This window comes from Cynocephalus volans, chromosome 2 (assembly GCF_027409185.1).
Source record: "Cynocephalus volans isolate mCynVol1 chromosome 2, mCynVol1.pri, whole genome shotgun sequence".
NCBI lineage: Eukaryota > Metazoa > Chordata > Mammalia > Dermoptera > Cynocephalidae > Cynocephalus > Cynocephalus volans.
The window spans coordinates 46,082,573-46,101,311 of NC_084461.1; the positions used below are offsets into that span (position 1 = coordinate 46,082,573).

General features: G+C 39.4%; 1 protein-coding gene across 2 annotated transcripts; it reads right to left on the reverse strand.

The window, feature by feature from the left end:
- Positions 1 to 2,882: 2,882 nt before the first annotated feature.
- ESM1 (endothelial cell specific molecule 1) lies at positions 2,883 to 9,992 on the reverse strand. Of its 2 annotated transcripts, XM_063088159.1 has the most exons (3): positions 9,692 to 9,992; positions 6,372 to 6,524; positions 2,883 to 2,983 (listed from the first exon to the last, which is right to left on the reverse strand). In XM_063088159.1, exons 1-3 carry the CDS (start codon positions 9,990 to 9,992, stop codon positions 2,883 to 2,885), a joined length of 555 nt encoding a protein of 184 aa, XP_062944229.1. The 2 variants fall into 2 exon arrangements, with proteins under 2 accessions (XP_062944229.1, XP_062944230.1); XM_063088160.1 differs by lacking the exon at positions 6,372 to 6,524.
- Between the last annotated feature and the right edge of the window lie 8,747 nt (positions 9,993 to 18,739).

Sequence of the window (18,739 nt, forward strand, 5' to 3'; positions counted from 1 at the left end):
GTTTCATATCTTTAATAATATCATTTTATATCATTGTAGTATATATGTAGTTTAAAATTACATACTCAAAGAACTGCTATTTTTAATAGCTACTCATACTGCTATTAAAAATCGAGTCAGAAGACTACAGAGCAATTTGAGATAGATAAGTAGTAACTTTTGGGGTAAAGAACATGAAAAGCCTTCAGTAACATGAAGCTGGGCAGCTAGAGAAGATGCCTGCAACTCAGAGCTCTGTTTAATTTTATTGCCCATGGTCACACAGGTGGTCACTGCAGAGCCAGGAACAGATGCTAGTCTAGCCCAAGTCTAGCTCTTGTTCCACTGTCCACCCTACCCCGAAGGACCATTTGGACTGTGTTCCAGGCTTCAAGCCAAGACAAAAGATCGTTAAGTAACCTAACTCCCTAAGAACATGCACACAGGCAAAAGTAAAGATTTTCAATGCCCTCTGTTTTTATTTAATAAGAATATGAATATCTTGCATTCTTATAACTTTTTATCTCATTCATAACCTGTTTCTATCATCTTTTATAAAAAATATTAATTCAGGCAAACCAGGTATTTTTTTGCTCAGACATAATTTGTTTAAGCATTTTATCAATTGCTTGAAATAATTTGCATAATTTGCCTATAATGCTGAGTGAACATATGCCATCTTTGGATATGATACTCCTAAGCTTCAAAGCTGTAGGTTAGTCTGTTCTTTTATAGGCACTGAAAGGTTTGTCTTTGGCTACATTTTCTAAGGCGCAAACACTTTCAAAAATATTAGGAAATATGTGAAAATAAAATACGGAATTAATTATGAGTGGGAACATGAATGAGATACCTAAACTCATGAAAGTGAAAATGGGTTGACATTTTTAGTTCTGTAACCTTCGGTCAATCAGCTAACAACTGATTGAGATGGAATAATTTGGGGTTTCCTCACAAAACTTAGAACAGTGCACAGTAGGACTTAGTAGCTGTTTAATAGCAAAGTTTCTACCATCAAAGAAATTAAAATCCAGGAAGAGAAAACAAAACAAAGAACAAAATATGCTCTAAGTTTAGTATCTCGATACGGTGTGAAAGAGCCATCCACATAGTGACCTAGAAACTATTATTTCGAGCCTTAGCTCTACAGCTGAATTAGGGCACCAACAGGAGTGTTTATCTTTCATCATTGTTTGCCTCCATAGAATGAGTTAATACATAAGGACCTACCTTTTGGAAGTTCTAAAGAACAAGTAGACCAAAAATGTGAGGCAAAGAAATAAATGTTCTGGCTTCCTGTTTTGACAGAAGAGGCTTATGTGTAGCAGAAATTCAGTTGAAGAGCCTGTTTTTCCTATGCATAAAAGAGTTCTTATTCATTGAAGGAATCCTTAAAATAACTTTTAATGATTTAATGAAATCATGGATCGACAAGGAGCAGCTGTGTCTTTCTGGGTTTTTTAATTGAACAATAATAAACTTGTCCTTTTAAAACAAAGCCTAACAGCTTACTCACTTTACATTCAAAGACTCTCCCACACCCATTCACAACTCTGTTGGCAAACTTCAAGAATAAAATATAGGTAAATAGTGAAATAATTTTTAAATAAGGTCTTCATTCCAAATAAAATACTTCTACAAATATTTCCTAACAACATCTAGTACAACAGTCCTGTCTGTGCTAAAATCTTCCCAAGTGTACCCCTAATTCCACTTAGCAACCAAGGTTTTTTAAAAATGAAAATAAACTATATTTTGAAGTTGGTGTGTTTCTGCTGAAAATTTACTCTTCTTTTTCAAACCTCCTGAAAAATTATTTTCTACTTTAAATTTAAAATTCATCTACGTCACAGTATTTACTTTTAAGTAAAGTCCCTCTGTTGCTCATTTTTTGACATTTTATAAATCCAGAGTGACTACATTGTTCTAGGATTCTCTTATGCTTATTACTGTTAATATTACTATAATTATCAATAATAAATTTACCATGCCTTGGATGCTTTAAAAGTTTATAGAGTCATACCTTGATTCTAACCATTTTAAACACACAATATTAGTTTCATTTCCTCAAGGGGGTGATAAATATGGGTATGGAAAATGACTTGCACTAACATATTTGTCTACAAAAATATATAAATATTTACCTTCACACACATACACACACGCATGCACACACAAACACACCAGCGGGCAAAATACTTCCTAGCTCTGTCTCTGAGGTGGCATTCTTTAAAACCATTTATGGAAGTGTATGTTTGCCCTCTGCCCCAGAACCATCCTACAGGTAACCTGGGAACTACACTAGCAGCCCTCTGAAAATGACTTCAATTCAAGCTGTTACTTAAACTCCTACAAGGTTCGAACTTCCCACTTCCTTCAGCGGTTTTCTGATTGTTTTGTTTTGACTTTTTCCAAAGTAAAAAAAGGCACAATTAAATTCTATTGAAGCTACCACAAGGAAGAGCAAAATATTATACTTCCCAACTCCACCCTCACCTTCTCTTGCTCCTAACTCTTCCTCCATCTTGTATCCCAACATTAATGTACATCCAAGTTGAAAAACGTGGACTTTCTGGGGTCTTCAGTTTTGACTCACTTTCTCTTTGGCTGACCTGCCTCCATGTAAGACTATCTACATTGCATTTTTAGTTCTTCAGTGTTACCATACACACACATTTAACAAATCTATATGCATTCAAATATTTGACAAATATCTAAAAGAGTTCAGTCATTTTACAGATTGTAAGTAGCCTACTACTTTTTTTTTCCCCCCTCTGGATACACCCTGAATCACATTTGGTCTCCAAAAATTACATGTCCACATGCTATAATCTAGACAATTCCTAAAATGTTGGTTGCGTGTTGGACAATCATAGAGCCTTCTCTTGGAAATCCCTCCAGGATCAGCGTGGATTTAACCATTTCATTACAGGAGACCGGGCAGCGTTCTCTTTCACAATTTCTTCTCTCACAGCATTGCCATCTCCTGATGCCATGTCATGCTCTGAAATCAGGAGGAATAGAGATCATGTCCAAGTGTCTATGACTCAAAGATTAAGCACAATTTTGTTTTGTTTTACATGGAATTTACAATGAAATCTTTAATAGATTCAAGATTCTATGCTAACTGTATCCATAGCTCTATATCAATTAGCACTTCCCATCTAAGATAGTAGCCCCTTGTATTATTTCTCTTCTTATACCTATCATCACCTGACATTATCTTACACATGAACTTGCCTCCTTAATTTTTTTCTGCATTATCTCATTCAACCACTAAAATTCCAGTTCCATGAAGGCAGGGACTTTGTCTTGGTCACTGCTATATCCCCAGCACTTACAACAGTGCCTGAAACATAGTAGGCAATTAATAAATACTTAAAGAATGAGTGAATGCTGTAAGAATAGATCTCTAAGTAAGAGTTTTATGCTAACTTCTATGGAAGAGGGATTAACTTTTGGTCTGACTCTAGTAGGCAGAAGGCAAACCCAAAGGGTAGAACTTTTATAGAAATAGCTCTTGTTTTACATATGAGAAAAGTGTGTAACATTTAGAATTTTCTAAAATGAAATTTTCTGCTTCAAAAAGTAGTGAGGTGTGCTTGCTTCAGCAGTTCACATCCTGAAATTGAATGCTATAAGATTAGCATGGCCCAGCAGGTGAATGCATGTAAATTCATGAAGCATTCCAGATCTTACTTCTCCCCACCTCACTCCCCTCAAAAAAATAAGTTACTTGTGAATTCTCAGTCTTGGGAAGCTTCTTATGAAAAAATAAAAATATAAAAATGAAAAGAACAAATGGAACAAATGGAGATAGGAAGCCCACTTGCCAAAGGGTTGCAGCAACAGGTGGAAAGTCGGAGAAGACAAACTCTTGACAACCTCATGCAATCAGCGTATGGAGAAAACCTCTAGGAGTCCCTATGCTTGTGCACGTCAGAGTCATTTAACCTGCTCTCAAAGGCTGGCTCCAAACAGGTTTGTGAAGAGGTGATATGAAGCCTAGGAGAGGACGGAGGCCCCAAGCCCCTCCTGCAAACTCTTCTGCATGAACACAGGAAGTCTCATGCAGATAATGCACAACTGAGTGAGGGCCCTGGGCAGACCCTCCAAGAGGTCTTTAGAATATTCTGCTCTCTATCCTGAACCTAACTGAGGTTTACCAAGACTATACTAATAATCATCTTTTGTTACACCTTTCGCTGATGAAAGGAAATACCCTAGGTCAGAAAAGAGAGTAAACCTACTGTTTTTTTCATAAATTTCTGATAAGAATCTCAATACCTAATTTTGATATGAAGATATTTTTGTGTATCCTATAATGTAATGTCCACCCAGCAACATATCTGTTTTCAAGGCTTCTATATAGTAGTCAAGATATTTGCATAATCTGCCAGCAAATGAGAGAGGGTGAGACAGGTCTAAGGGAAAGAGACTGCACAATAGTCCTGTGGAGAAGAGGCCAGGAGGTCACTGCTATGTGTGCAGTAGGAGGGACACGGGTGACGCACCAAGAAGGGTTCCCGACATGAAGGATTGACTGCTCCAACGGAGCTCTCATGGCTGCCCCAGACAGTCTATCCCAAACAAAGATCCCCAATAGATTCTCTTGGCAGGAAAGGTTTAGGTACAAACTTAAATGGGTGAAGAGGGATGCCAAAGGGGTTCCCTCAAAGTTCTTTTTAGCCTGTGGTTTTAAGAAAGCAGAATAAGGCAACGGGAAGGCAAGGGTTTGAGGCAGCGAGCTGTACTGAGAGGACTCCAACCTGCACTCAAAGCAATCTAACCATTCTGAAATTTTCTAGGTATCAGAAAGCAGATCAGTGACTTGCCAGGGGCTGGGGGAGATGTGAGGAACAGGAGTAACTTCTTAAAGGATATTGGAGTTTTATTTGGGGCTGATAAAAATGTTCTGGAACTAGACAGAAGTGGTGGTTACACAACATTGTAAATACATTAAATGCCACTGAACTGTTTACCTTAAAATGTTTAATTTTATGCTATGTGAATTTCACTTCAATTAAAAAAAATTTAGGTCTTAAAATCCAATCTTCTGCTTTTCAAGGACTATAGGGACAAGTCATAAGTATTTAAAATGTTAATAGTGTCTCAATTTCCACATCAAATATTTACAAAGATACTCACCTTTGGGCATAGCTACACTTAAAACTAATAATTCAGTTAAAAGCACAATATTTCACCTTCATTTTAATAAGCTTAATTGCACCCATATGTAAAAAGGAAGTAAAGCTGGAAAAATAAGCACATTTGCCAAATATTTCACATTAATTAATTTGAATTACAAAGAACCAGAACCAAAAACTAAATAAAATAGATTTGTATTAATAACTATATCTAGGGGGGTTAGGGAGCATACTGTTGGTTGATACTAGCAGTTGCTATGGCTACATGTTGAATTTTTGTATGTGTGTGTGTGTGTGGTTTTTTTTTTATTTATCTACTTTTTAAATGACAAATAATAGTTGTATATATTTGGGGTATAATGCGATGTTTTGATATGTGCTTCCATTGTGGAATGATTAAATCAAACTAATTATCCATCACCTCGCATACTTATCTTTTTTTGTGATAAGAACCCTTAAAATCTACTCTTTCAGTGATTTTGAAATACATAATACACTACTATTATCTATAGTCATCATCTGTGAAATGGAAGAATAAGCTTTCATGATACTTGTTTTAAATGAGCTACCTTCAATTTAATGGAGCTCTACTGTACTAACCATTTATTCAACAAGATAATCAAAATGTGTATAGCACCACCTTACAGGTTGTGTATCCCTCACATTTTAACAACCTGTGTAAGAAATACAGAGGGGCTAACAAGCAGCATATGAGTTATTACTACAACTTCATTCATTTCCTAAATTTCAATCACAGATACTATTTCTTATTCTCTCCAAAACCCATAAAAACACATGCTTGGAATTATTCCATTTAAATACTTGTATTTTTTAAAAAAGAAATATTGTGTATTTTCTGACTTAGCTTTTAAACCTTATCCAATAAATTCCTCAGTACTTTTCCTACATAAATTGAGAGAGAAATAGTTTTGTGTAGTAAACATATAAAACAGATCACTGAAGAATTTTAAAATCTTTCTATATCTCAGTTGGTTAAGTTTTATTACAGATTTTTTGGTAATTAATCATATTCATCCTCCATACAACCTGGGTAAACTTTATGAGAAATTGTATATAATCCTCGAAATTACTAATGTGATCTTTTTAGAAAACAGCAACAGCAACCAAACTCAACTACCACCCACCTTTCCCCTGAGTAAAATAAGGGAAACAAAGTTATTCAAATTAACATCTGATTCTATTTGCTGATATTTTTAAGTTTTAAAAATCAGAATCAATTCTTACCTGTGTAAGAAACAAATTGCCTGTTGGAAGACTTGGCTACTGAATATTGGAAGAAGGAAAATTTCAGACATTTGCCGGTCGCCCTGTCACATATGCCCGACTGGCAATTGCAGGTCTCCTTGCATTCCATCCCGAAGGTGCCGTAGGGACAGTCTGAAGGCAAAGGAAGGATTTAGAGAGAAAGCTGCTTGTTGTACATAGCCTCCATCCTGGCAGCCCTGGTGTGCATAGCCTTAGGATCTGAACCATCCTAAGGAATCTGGACTATAAAATGAAACTCTATTCTCAAAAATCCAGGCTCTGAAAGTTGAAACTTTGAGTAATAAATGAGAAATCATACATTAAGACCGGATAATGGCCACCTCAGGCTTAGTGTCATAATTTAAAGTTTAGTTGAAGGCAACTACACATAACCAATCACCTTGGACCAGTCTTAATTCTGTTTATTTTCTGCTTAGATGCCAATAGACAGGTTTTCACAGGTTACCTCTGTAACAGCTCAGGGAAGGTACAAAATTGAACAAACACATGCATCAAAATCTCAACACGTTTAAAAGATGTGATGCTGTCTTTGAATCCACTGTATTCATAGACAATTTTCTGTTTTAAATGTATAGGAAAGGGCTTCAAACTAACCAGAGCTAAGAGAGCTTTCATCCCACCTCTCCATGAAGTGATCAATTCTCAATCTGCTCCAACTCTTACCGAGTTGCTTCTCTGTCAAAACAGCAGTACAATTTACCTAACTTCCCCAGTTGTTAAGAGGGTTCACTAGTAAAACCCTCTTCAAAGCTAAGAAGCAAGATGCTAAGTGAACAAGAAAGCTGAGGGTTTTATACACCCTGAGGGTTTGTACACCTGCCAGGAACTGAAAGTTTTTAGAGCTTCAATGTTTTTAGACTAAAAAGTACTACATTGAGATAAAAAGGACAAAATTATTTATTAAAAATGCATGGCTTTTATGATGTAAATAGTATCTCAATAGATTAACCAGTCTTTAAAAGCAGAATAGATGATGTAGAATATTTATTCTCTTGGCATGAAAATATTCTTGAAAACGCACAGTCACATATGGGTAAAGAAACAAGTTTGTGAGTCGTCTGAGTCTTTAGTAATCTAGTATTTCACTGAATAATCAAGGTAGATATTAATGGAATATATTTTAAAAAGAGATTTAAGACTGCTCTTTTTGGCTTTCTTCAGATTACACAGAAGCCTGGTTTTGAACACCATCCTCTCCGCTGGGAGGAATAGTCCTACAACAGGAAGCACACAGGATTGGAATTTGACTGTGTCTGCAGTGAAATGAAAACTAAAACTTTAGCCAATCCCCAGTTATACTTCTATTGTATCCCCTAATGTATTGAACAGTGCTGGGCATATAGTAAATGTTCAATAAACATGTGTTGGCTGGTTGATTGTTATCTGGGCAACACAACGACAAACATCTGAATATTTAGAAAACACCTGGATATGCAGCTGAAGTATACAGTTTTCACGTGGATATTCTGTTTATAAGCTGAATGAGGGAGTTTTCCTACAGCAAAATATAATGTCTCTGTCAAGAGTTGCTAAGGCTTACATAGTTGCATTACCTCCAATAGAGAGAAAAGTGTTCAAAACTAGACTCATTAGTAATCCAAAGGATGCCAAAAAGAGCAATTCTAAATATCTTCTTAAAAATATATCTTATTAGCATCTACCTCAATTATTCAGTAGAATACTAGAGTGCTAAAGACTCCAGGTGCCTTACAGATTATTTCTTTACTCAAATATAATTGTACATATACAATCACATTTACAAAGCCACTTTTATGCCAAGAGAAAAAGCAATCCATTGCAAATACTTGCTATATCATAAGTATGATTGTGTTAACTACTTCCTCCCTAATTTCCGTATGCGAAGTACTGTTTTCTTAGCTGATAAGCCTTGTAATTTACAGAAAATACAGATCCTGTTCAGTTGAAATATATGTGTATGTGTTCACCAAAGAATGTTTCCTCAATATCCTACCTTGTACTGGCTATAAACAAAAATAAACTAAGCAATAAGTAAAGTTCTCCTAATAGTTCAAGAATTCGTTTCCTAACCTTTTGTATGTTTTACAGATTAAAAGTGAAAAATTAAAAGAATTAATAAAATTAGCTCAATACAGATTATTATAATTTATAAAGGAATACAATTGTACTAAATACATAAAATATAAGAATTATCTAGAAATTCCCTAGTCCTTTTTATAATTTTGAAAGCTCTTTGCATTGTAAAACTGATGAATAGGGTTATAGAATGTGTTACATCTTAATAACAGCTCTTGAGGTATCTAAAAATAGAATATTTTTAAAACATCATTCTTTTGACTCAAAATTTTTTTAAACGTTAGACATTTTAAACTACAGTCACTAAGTTTAAAGAAAATTTTATAAATGCTTGACCACATTATTTAGCTATAATTTCAACTGGATGAAGTTTTTCATAAGATGGCCAGCCTCATCCTTTACAGAATTCTTTTTTTTTTTTTTTTTTTTTTTTGTCTTTTTCGTGACCGGCACTCAGCCAGTGAGTGCACCGGCCATTCCTATATAGGATCCGAACCCGCGGCGGGAGCGTCACCGCGCTCCCAGCACCGCACCCTCCCGAGTGCGCCACGGGCGCAGCCCCAGACTTCTAATTTTTATTTTTCTTTACTGTTATTTTTGTTTGCCTCACACCATCTGCATGACCAAAACCATTATAAAGTGGAATGAGGTTTGTTTTATACTTCAGGAGACCCTCTTTAAAGAATGTGAGTTATTCTGTCAAATGACTTAAGCCCACCCTATTCCATAAAAGGCATTAGCATTCATCAGAAATATTTGATCTCGAGAAAGGCCCTTTATCCCGTGGATCCTTTCAGTATCAAAGAATCACTAAATCCGGGGGCTAGAAACCACGCCAAGAGGTTATCTCGCGGAGACCTCTGTAATCCCTGCCTTACAGTGAAGAGAGCACTTACACCATCCGTAACAGATTACCTGTCAAGTTTCTAAAGTTTTCCAGAAAAGGAGGCAACACACTTCTCCCTTGCAGCTTTCTTTCTTAACATGAGTGAAATGCTGCCCTGCTTTCTGTGCTTCCCTGCACACCGGCTTCGGGTGCTATTTGCAGAGTTATCCTCCTCTCTCTACCAATGACGACACCTGCGGAGGCGGGGGAGGCCTGAGGCAGAAGCCACCTGCATTTTCCCTCTCAGTCGTGAGGAGCAAACCCACCTCACCTCCCAAGCCGGCTTAAAGCTCTCAGCATGCCCCTGCGCAGGAAGAAGCAAAGGGTCACTCTTTACCTTTGCAGATACCAAACTCGTCACCAAAATCATCCTCCTCACTGTAAAACTGACACCTCAGCCCCGGGCCACACTTCACGCCATCCATGCCTGACACTGTGCGGTAGCAGGTTTCTCCCAGCCCCGCGGCGCACACCCGGCAGCAGCCACAGTCGTCCAGCACTGTCCTCTTGCAGCGCAGGCTGCTTTTGCACTCAGTGCTGTCACAGTGTTCAGGGCAATCCACCGCATACTTGGTGCTCCAGACCGTGGCCAGGTGCACAGGTACCAGCAGCGTGCTCAGCAGCAGGAGGCTCCTCATGTTTCCTGGCTGGCTCGGGCTCGGCTCCCCGCGGTGTGGTCTTTGCTGGTGGGGAGCTGCCGTCCAAAGTGGTAGCTGAGCCTCTGCCTACACGTTTATGAGTTTTATACGCTGGGTTGCCGGCATGCTTCCCCGTCATCAATTTCCTCAACCCAGCAGCAGCGCTGTCCTCCTGCCAGGCTCTCTTGTTTTAGTTTATGAAATCCAGGATGAAGGCTGGATTAACACGCTGCTGCCATCCAGGAATTGAAAAGCCCAAGCTGATGTCATCTGTTATGTTTAGATGGTTGTTTTGCATGAGGACTAAAAAACTCGCACACATCCGTCTCCCGCGCTCAAGGACGTCCGTGAAGGGGGAAGAAAGAAGGTCGCGTACTCTCCTTCAGGACAGGAATTGTTCTGACCAGGCTCATCTTTGGGGGTGTAGCTTTGTCTCAGAGCCTCTGCAGTCGGGAGGGAAATGATATCAACATGAATCATCAGGACCCAAGAAGCTTCTTCAAAAAAAAATAATAAACATTTGGTATTTCCCCTCAGTAAATAACTATGAGATCATTTGCAAGAAGAAAAGGGTTATATTGTGCCTTTTCAATACTTAGAAGAAAGAAAATATTTTGATAGGGATTTTTCTAAGACCTTTTCTTCCTCCCTCCCACCCCTCTCCTCACATGTTATTTCTAAAGCAATTCATGTCACATATATCTAAGTCTATTATGGATGTGACTGTGTTTCTGGTAAGATAGAACTGCCGCTGAGAATTTCCTTTAAAATCAATACAAAAAGCCACAGAAGAGGTAAGATCCTGCTGGCACTGTTTCTGGGTTACTCAATTCTGCAAAAACTTATCAGTTGGATTTCTCCTGACCCGAAACTCCCTGGGGAAAATGCTCATCCATCACCGAGCCTGCTTGTCCAATGACTGAGTCCATTCAGAGCTCTTCCCCTCACCTCCTGGCATCTGTCAGAGCCCTTGCTAAAAACCGCCAAACAGGCAGCCAGCCCAAGGAAACAAATGAGCCAGCAGGGAAATCGGAACACGACCCCTAGAAGCAAGTCACAGGGAAGGGAAGACATTACCCATCGGGAAATAAGTTCATGCTATAAAGGGCCACAGGGCCTAGGTCCCACTGGGGAAAACAGAGTAGCCCTCTTAAAATATCAACTGGACCAGGGCATTATGAAGCAAGGTTTGTGGGACAAACAGCAAGAGAAAACAGGAGAGAAGGGAGTTCTTATACCAACCTCATGTTGGATTTCAAGCCCCCCACCCACTTGTCAAAATAGATATAAACACACTGTCACTTAGTAAATAAACAATCCAGTAAAGTGGATAACTCTTGGTCTATCACAAATTAGCTGTGATAAATCCACAGGACTTCTCTCAGCCCCAGTTTCCTCTTTTGATAACTGACAGTGTTAGGCTAGTTGACCCCTAAAATCCTTGTGCCTCCTAGAAGATGAGGCATAAAGGCCATTGGATGTGACTTGATAACTGGCCTTTGCAAGTGCAATTTTAGGGGGATGGAGGGAGAAGAAGCCAGACTACAGGGAACTGAAGAAGTGAGAAATGGACACAGGTTTTAGCTCTCAAATTTCCCAAATTTTCCATGACAATTTAATTTGAAATATTCTATTTTTATCTCCCCAGAGACAAAGCAAACATGTACTTAGCAAGTGCATGCTTTGATTTATTGTTTTCAACAGTGGGTAACATCTATTGATGGTAAACATTTTACATGTATTAACTCACTTGCTCCTCATCACAATATTATGAAGTAGCTACAATTATCATGTTCATTTTTGAATGAGGAAATTAGAAAGAGGTTAAATATTTGCCCAAGGTTCCCATAATGTTAGAGATTGACTTAAACCATGTCAGTCTAATGTCAAAGCTACACACTCTAGTGCTTATTACAACACAATCATGCTTCTATGGCCAAAGCTCCAACGACAATTTAGGCTGACCCTAGAACAGGTTTCTTGTTCAAACTTTGCTGAACACCACTTTCCGATGAGAGAGTGGTTAATTGGAATAGTGGTCAACCTAACCTTTGTTACTCTGTGCCAGATAACATGCTAAGCACTTCACAGAGATTACCACATTTAACTTTCAATAACCTCAAGAGCTAGGTACTATTCTCATCCCTATCTTACAGATGAGAAAACTGAGGCCTAGAAAGGTTAAGTAACTTGTCCAACATCACACAGCAAATGGTGAAGCCAGGGCTCCAGCCCTGAGACAAATGGGCTCTGAAGACTAGAATAAGGATTGCAAAATCAAATGCATACAGGTGCCAAACAGGTGACCCAGGTGGGTGAAGTGGTAGGCTATGCCATGTGTAATGCAGAGGGAATGGAGTGAATTTTTTTCATCTGAAGAGCACATAAAGACATGAAAACCTTTCCCTATGGAAGACAAAGGGAAACCAAATTGACAAAACCTTTGTTAAATGACAACTAAACAAAGGGAAGATTTATGTTGAGTATATCAAATCTGCAACAGTAACCAAACTATTACTGAGGGTACTGAATCCATGACAGTAAACCAAAACACAGTATACAGAGGAGTGCAGAAAATATGCTCAACAGAGTTCATCAGTGGTGTAACAACCTCGATACACAGTACCTAACAACTCATTTTGGGGAAAACTTCAATTCCTTCCAAGACTTCCCAAAATTTATTGGTCCCATCACAATTACTACAGGATTTTTATCTAGTTGAATTTCTGTTTTCCCCAACCTGGAGCTCAGAACAACCAATTCCATTAGGAAAGTTAGCAAAGACCACAAAAGGATAGGAAATCAGAGCATGAGCAACAAAGGGGCCAACTTTCATCTGTGGGGGAAAAAAAAAAACTAAGGTGAAGGCAAAGCTGTTGACGTTGAGTGCATGAGGTCCAACTGCTTGGTTGGCTTTGTGCTGGGGGCTGGCACATCTCTAACCTTGCTCTGCCTCTTCATCACTTGTCAAATAAAAAGTGAGAAAAGGCAAGGGGGAATCACATCTCCTTTTCACAACTTTGAAAATGCAAGTTCAGGCTATGGTGGGTCAAACCATACCAGCTCTGGATCCAAAGAATTCTACAGTGGGGACTGAGAAATGATAAAACCAAATAGCTATTCAACCCTGTACATCCTGTACATTTAAAATGCCATTTTGATTTACTTCTCCTAAACTTGGTATTGTACCAACCAAAAAAATAAGCCTAGGGAACGTGCACTGATATTTTGTGCTTTATTTTGTACATTATGGTTGCCTGTAACCAAATACCAAGGATTTTTTCTGGATAGGCGAAGGTGGTCCGGTGGGAAAGGTTCTGGGCAGGTTCCAAACCCTCAGAAGGTGATTCAGTCACGCCAAATTGTACCATGCTTACTGTGGCTTCCTAGCAAACCATCTGTACCAGATAAGTTTGATTTAAATTAAATTACAAAGGCAGATTTGAAGGCAAAAATTTCCAAGGAGCAAGTGGAGAAATTTACAAACAGATTTTAGGTGTATAGAGCCACTGGTTTTATTTTAAGTTTTTGTTTTTGTTTTCTGGTACCATCTTTTTTTTTTTTTTTTTTTTTTTTGGTACAAGTCTTTCTGTTTTGGCAACAGCTCGTGGCAATTTTGCATGTGCCTAGTGCAAGGTCTAGCACATATTAGGAGCTTAATACTTAATAAACATATAAATGTAACCAACTGTTTCCCAGAATGACTTCTAGAGAGTAGTAAGTTAAAATTGCATCAATGTGTTCCCTTTCTTTCTTTTTCCACCGGGAGAAGCAAAGCAAGGCCCAGGTTCTTGGGCGGGCTGGGTTGAGTGGCAGAACATGAGCATTTCTTTGTAGGAATAAGGTAGAAGTTTCCAGAAAGAGCAGAAGCCACTGGGGATTGACCGGAGTTTGAGCAAAAACTGCAGTTCCGTTATGTCAGCTCCTGCACAGCTAACCAAAAAGAAAACCAGGGAAAGTTTAGAACTTCTTAAAGACTGGTTAAGTGGTGGTGAACAGATAGAAATACAGACAGTAAAGACTGTACTGAAGAGATTTCAGATGTAAATGAGAAGGGACTTACTGGAAACTGAGGCAAAGATCACACTTGCTATAGACTGGCAAGGAATTTGGCTTCATTCCGTTCATGCCCCAAAGTATCACTGAATGTGGAACTTCAAGGTGCTGACCCAGGTCATTTGGCAGAAGAAATCTGTAAGCAGCAAAACATTCAGGAAGCTACATGGCCACTTGCAGCAGCCTACGCTGAGTTATGGTGGCAAGGGCATGACATAAAGCCGGAATGTATAATTAAAAGAGAAGCAGAGCATAAAGATTTGGAAAATTTGCAGCCTGGCCATACAGTAGAGAAGCAGAGAGCATTTTCAGAAGAAAAATGCAATGATGCTAAGAAGATTAGTGCAAAAGAAAGGGATTATCAAGAGAAGGGGGGGAAAGGCTCTGAAGGCATTGCAGAAGCCTCTGGGGCCAACCCTTCTATTTCAGGCCCAAAGGCCTAGGGAGACAGAATGGTCTCCGGGAACAAGCTGAGGTACTCTCCACAAGCTCACTGCCCAGGGCCACCTCAGGAAGCTGCTTCCAGCACCAGCACTGCAGCTGCTTTTTCCTTGCAGGCATCCATGTGGTGTTAGGTCTGCAGGCTCGCAGAAAGCCAGAGCTGTGAAGGCTTGGGAGCCTCCACCCCAATTTCAAAGGATGTATGGAAAAGCCTGTGGGCCCAGGAAGAGATCTGTCACACAGGGCGGATTCACTGCATAGAGTCTTCAAGAGAGCGATGTTAACAGGAAATGTGAGGTCAGAGTTGCAACAGAAAAACCCCACCAAGGCCATGCCTAATGGAGCCATGGGAGCAAGACCACCATAGAGACCCCAGATCTATAGAGCTATCAGTGTGCAAGACCAGCCTGTGAGAGCTAGAGCACGGCGGGAGATCAGGAAAGCCATGGAAGTGGAGCTGCCTGAGGAGCTGGGGACCCAGCCCCACACCAGCATGCAAAGGACATTGAACATGGAGTCAAGGTACATGATTCACCAGCTTTGAGGTTTAATGCCTGCTCTGCTGGGTTTCAGACTTGCTTAGGACTGTTACCCCTTTCTTTTGGCCTATTTCTCCCTTTTTGGATGGGAATATGTACCATACGCTTGTCCCCATTATATCTTGGCAATAGATAACTCGTTTTGCTTTCACAGATGGGACTCAGACCTTGGACTTTTGAATTGAAACAAGTGTTTGGGGATGGAATGAATATATTTACCTGTGAGAATGACATGAACTTTGGGGGGCCAGGGAAGAATGCTGTGGATTGATGGAATTGTGTCCCCCAATGTTCATATATTAGAAACTTAATTCCCACTGTAACTGTTGAGGGTGGGAAATCCTATTATGGTAATTGAAAGTTAGGGCCTTGAAGAGGTGATTAGATTGTAGGACCATGCTATAGTGAATGGAATAATAGTGGTGGTCAGGGGTGAGGTTCTGAGGGCTTTAAAAGGACAGCATGGGCCGGCCCCTTGGCACACTCGGGAGAGTGCAGCGCTTGGGAGCGCAGCAGCACTCCCACTGCGGGTTCGGATCCTATATAGGAATGGCCGGTGCACTCACTGGCTAAGCGCGGTGTAGGCAACACCACACCAAGGGTTGCGATCCCCTTACCGGTGACAAAAAAAAAAAAAAAAGGACAGCATGTGAGAACGTCTCTCTGCTCCACCATTTTCTGCTATGTGAGACCCCTGCATTGTTGTAAAGCCACCACCAAAAAAGACCCTCACCAGATATGTTCCCTGGACTTTAGACTTCCCAGCCTCTGAAACTGGCAGCCATAAATTTCATTTTCTTACAAATTACCCAATTCTGTGTATTTTGTTACAAGCAATAGAAACAGACTAATACAGGCTTCCTGGCTAGATGCAGGCTCTGATTTCTCTTAAGAAGCAGGCAGCTGATCAGTAACTCATCACAGTTGCTCACAGCAAACAGCTTTGCAAGAACCATGAGCATGAGGGTGTGTGAGTGAGTGTGAGAAGATAAGAACAGGACCCCTGTGGTGCCTGCTACAAACCTCAACCCCAAGTCTCTGGACACCCCTCAGAGAACTTCGTCACCATATTCAGATCTTTGACTCCAATGGAGTCTCTGAGGAAGCAGCCACAGAATCAAGTTGTTTTTAACCATGGTCAAATGTAGAAACTTCAGCTCAGGGTCACACTGCTAGGAATTCTCTAAGAGCCAAGAAGTCCAGACTTGGGAAGGCATGAGGAGTTCTCATTTGCCCAGCTCCCTTCTTCTCTTCTTGGCCCCCAATTCTGGCAGGTTCTAACGGGAGATGGCAAGTCAAGTTTTTCTAACAGCTCTTTCTCAGGTCATGGTTCTGAGTCTATGAATCCATCTGCAAGAGATTCCAGTCACACAGTATCCTTCTACCTCCAAGTATGAACCCATATCCAGAAGCACCATGCACTGCCCTGATACGAGAAGCAGGGCGAGTAGAAAAGGTAGCTCTAAACTTAGAACCAGAAGACTCCAATTTGAATCCCAGTCCCACAGTCAGTCCTGAGGCGAGGCACCAACCAGCCTTCCTGATTAACATGAATTCATTTCTTCCAGTAGAATATAAGAGAGAAAAAAGCCACCCTTTCTCAAAGAGATGTTGAGAAGATCACAGGAGAATGTGGATGTAAAAACATGGTGTCAATTCTAAATTACCATATGTGTAAAACATTATTACTCACTGTATGAGACAAATTATACCACAAAAGAAAATGAGCCAGTGGTTCTCTCTCTCAGGCCTCACCCACCCCTCCATGCCTGTCACCTTTTGCAAGATGGTCCAGTTTTTCATACACTTAATTCAAAGAAAACTGTGCTGGCCAAGTTTCAACTTTCTTCCTTTGGAAGACTCCCCCACCCCTCCTAGTAGCCTGCTCCTCCCTATCCCAGCGGGACATGACAAATAGCTCAACAGACGTCCCTCACTAAAGAGTTTTTTAAAACATCACCAGTATTTAGGCATTGAAAGTAATGTAGACATTAAGACTCTCTGACACAAGAGAACACTGATTATGTTAGAAGTTATTGCTAAGATATTTGAATCTTTCACTAGGAATTTTGGAAAGATGAGGATTTCTGACTAACACAAGAATCATAGGAAATGATTCTGCGACTTTCCTTCTCTAATAACATGTTACTTCCTTTGTCTAACCTTAAACTGACCCCTTTTATAATGTAAGAAAATATTAATCAGGACCACCCTCACCAGAATCACCAGTTCGTCTCCTGATGAAGGGCCTTAGCCTTTTATATGACATGTGGGTTGAATAAATGATTGAAGGTAAAAAAAGAAAAAGTTAAAGCTAATCACTAGAAAAAGAGAAATAAGAAACAACTTCTAAGCCCTTTGTTTGGACTTTTTAAGGAATTGGCAGTTTTGGATTTACTTTCTAATCTGGTGTCAAAATATCTTGGCCTTTTCTTCCTAGGACCTTCTCAATGAAGGGCCACATTGTGATCTTTAAAAAAAAAGAAAAAAAAAAGCTTGTTGCTTTCTTTCGGCTGCCGTGGATTTATGAAGACTCCAAGCCTATCACCTGAGAGCTTAGTCTACAGCACAAAGGAGGCTGCCTTTGACAGGGCTCAGCACAGTGTGTCTCAAACAGTTGCCCAGACCACCTGCATCAGTGTGTCCTGGGGAGCTGGTCAGAAATGCCACAGCCAGGGATTCCAATTAGATGAGTCTGGAATGGGCCTAAGAATCAACATTTTTAACAAATAAACCAATTGATTCTGACAAACAAAAATTTGAGAAACCTCTAAACTAATGGTTTTTCTCAGTCACATATCTCCATATTAGCAGAATTACTACTTAATCATTACTCTGGAGATTTCTGATAGGGACAGTCTATCTTTGAGGGGTTGACTTAGGATTTTTTAATTATATTATGCACATGAAATTTTTCAGCAGATTTTGCTGACTCTAAGATACACATACTCACATGTTAATCTCAGTGAAGTTGGGATAATTCGATGTAATTATCATTGACAACCTGTGTACATTAAAACTTGAAGGATGGGTGCCAATCACTGGAAGAAAATCTTAAAGAAAATAGTGAAGTTCTCTTTTAAGAAATGCTACATTACCAATTGTCTTGATGGCCTAGAGGTCGATACTCTGAAAAAGACATGACATTGGCATGTGATTCAGAAAGATCAGATATGAATGTGGAGTCACATTAGGAATATTTTAATCATTTATTGAATTTATATTTTTCTTCTTATGAAAGTACAAAAGTTCTAAATGATAAAAATCTATATCCAAATAAGTCTAAAAGAGTGCTTTCAATAAGAATAAAAGCATTGTCAGAGTTTAATTGGAAGAATATTTTTCTTCCTTAGTGATACATAAAATAATGGCACATATTACATTGACATCATAGATTCCATGAAATATAGTAGTTATCTAAATAAATAGATCTGCTTTTATTTTTGTTGACCCACCATTAATAGTTTGCTTAACGATAAAGTGCATTCTATTTTATCGATCTTTCATCTCCTGCTAGGGCTTTACATGACAAAATCTAAGACCTTACTCTTGCAACTTGCCTGACAAACATCATCCTAACTTGATCTAACTCGAGGTATTTTGGTAGGATATATGCGCTGTGAAGCCCAAGTTTAGTATCCTACTCTCAGTTCCAAAGCATGCACACACACCCCAGCTTACATTTCTAACCATGTATCATGAGCTTGTGTA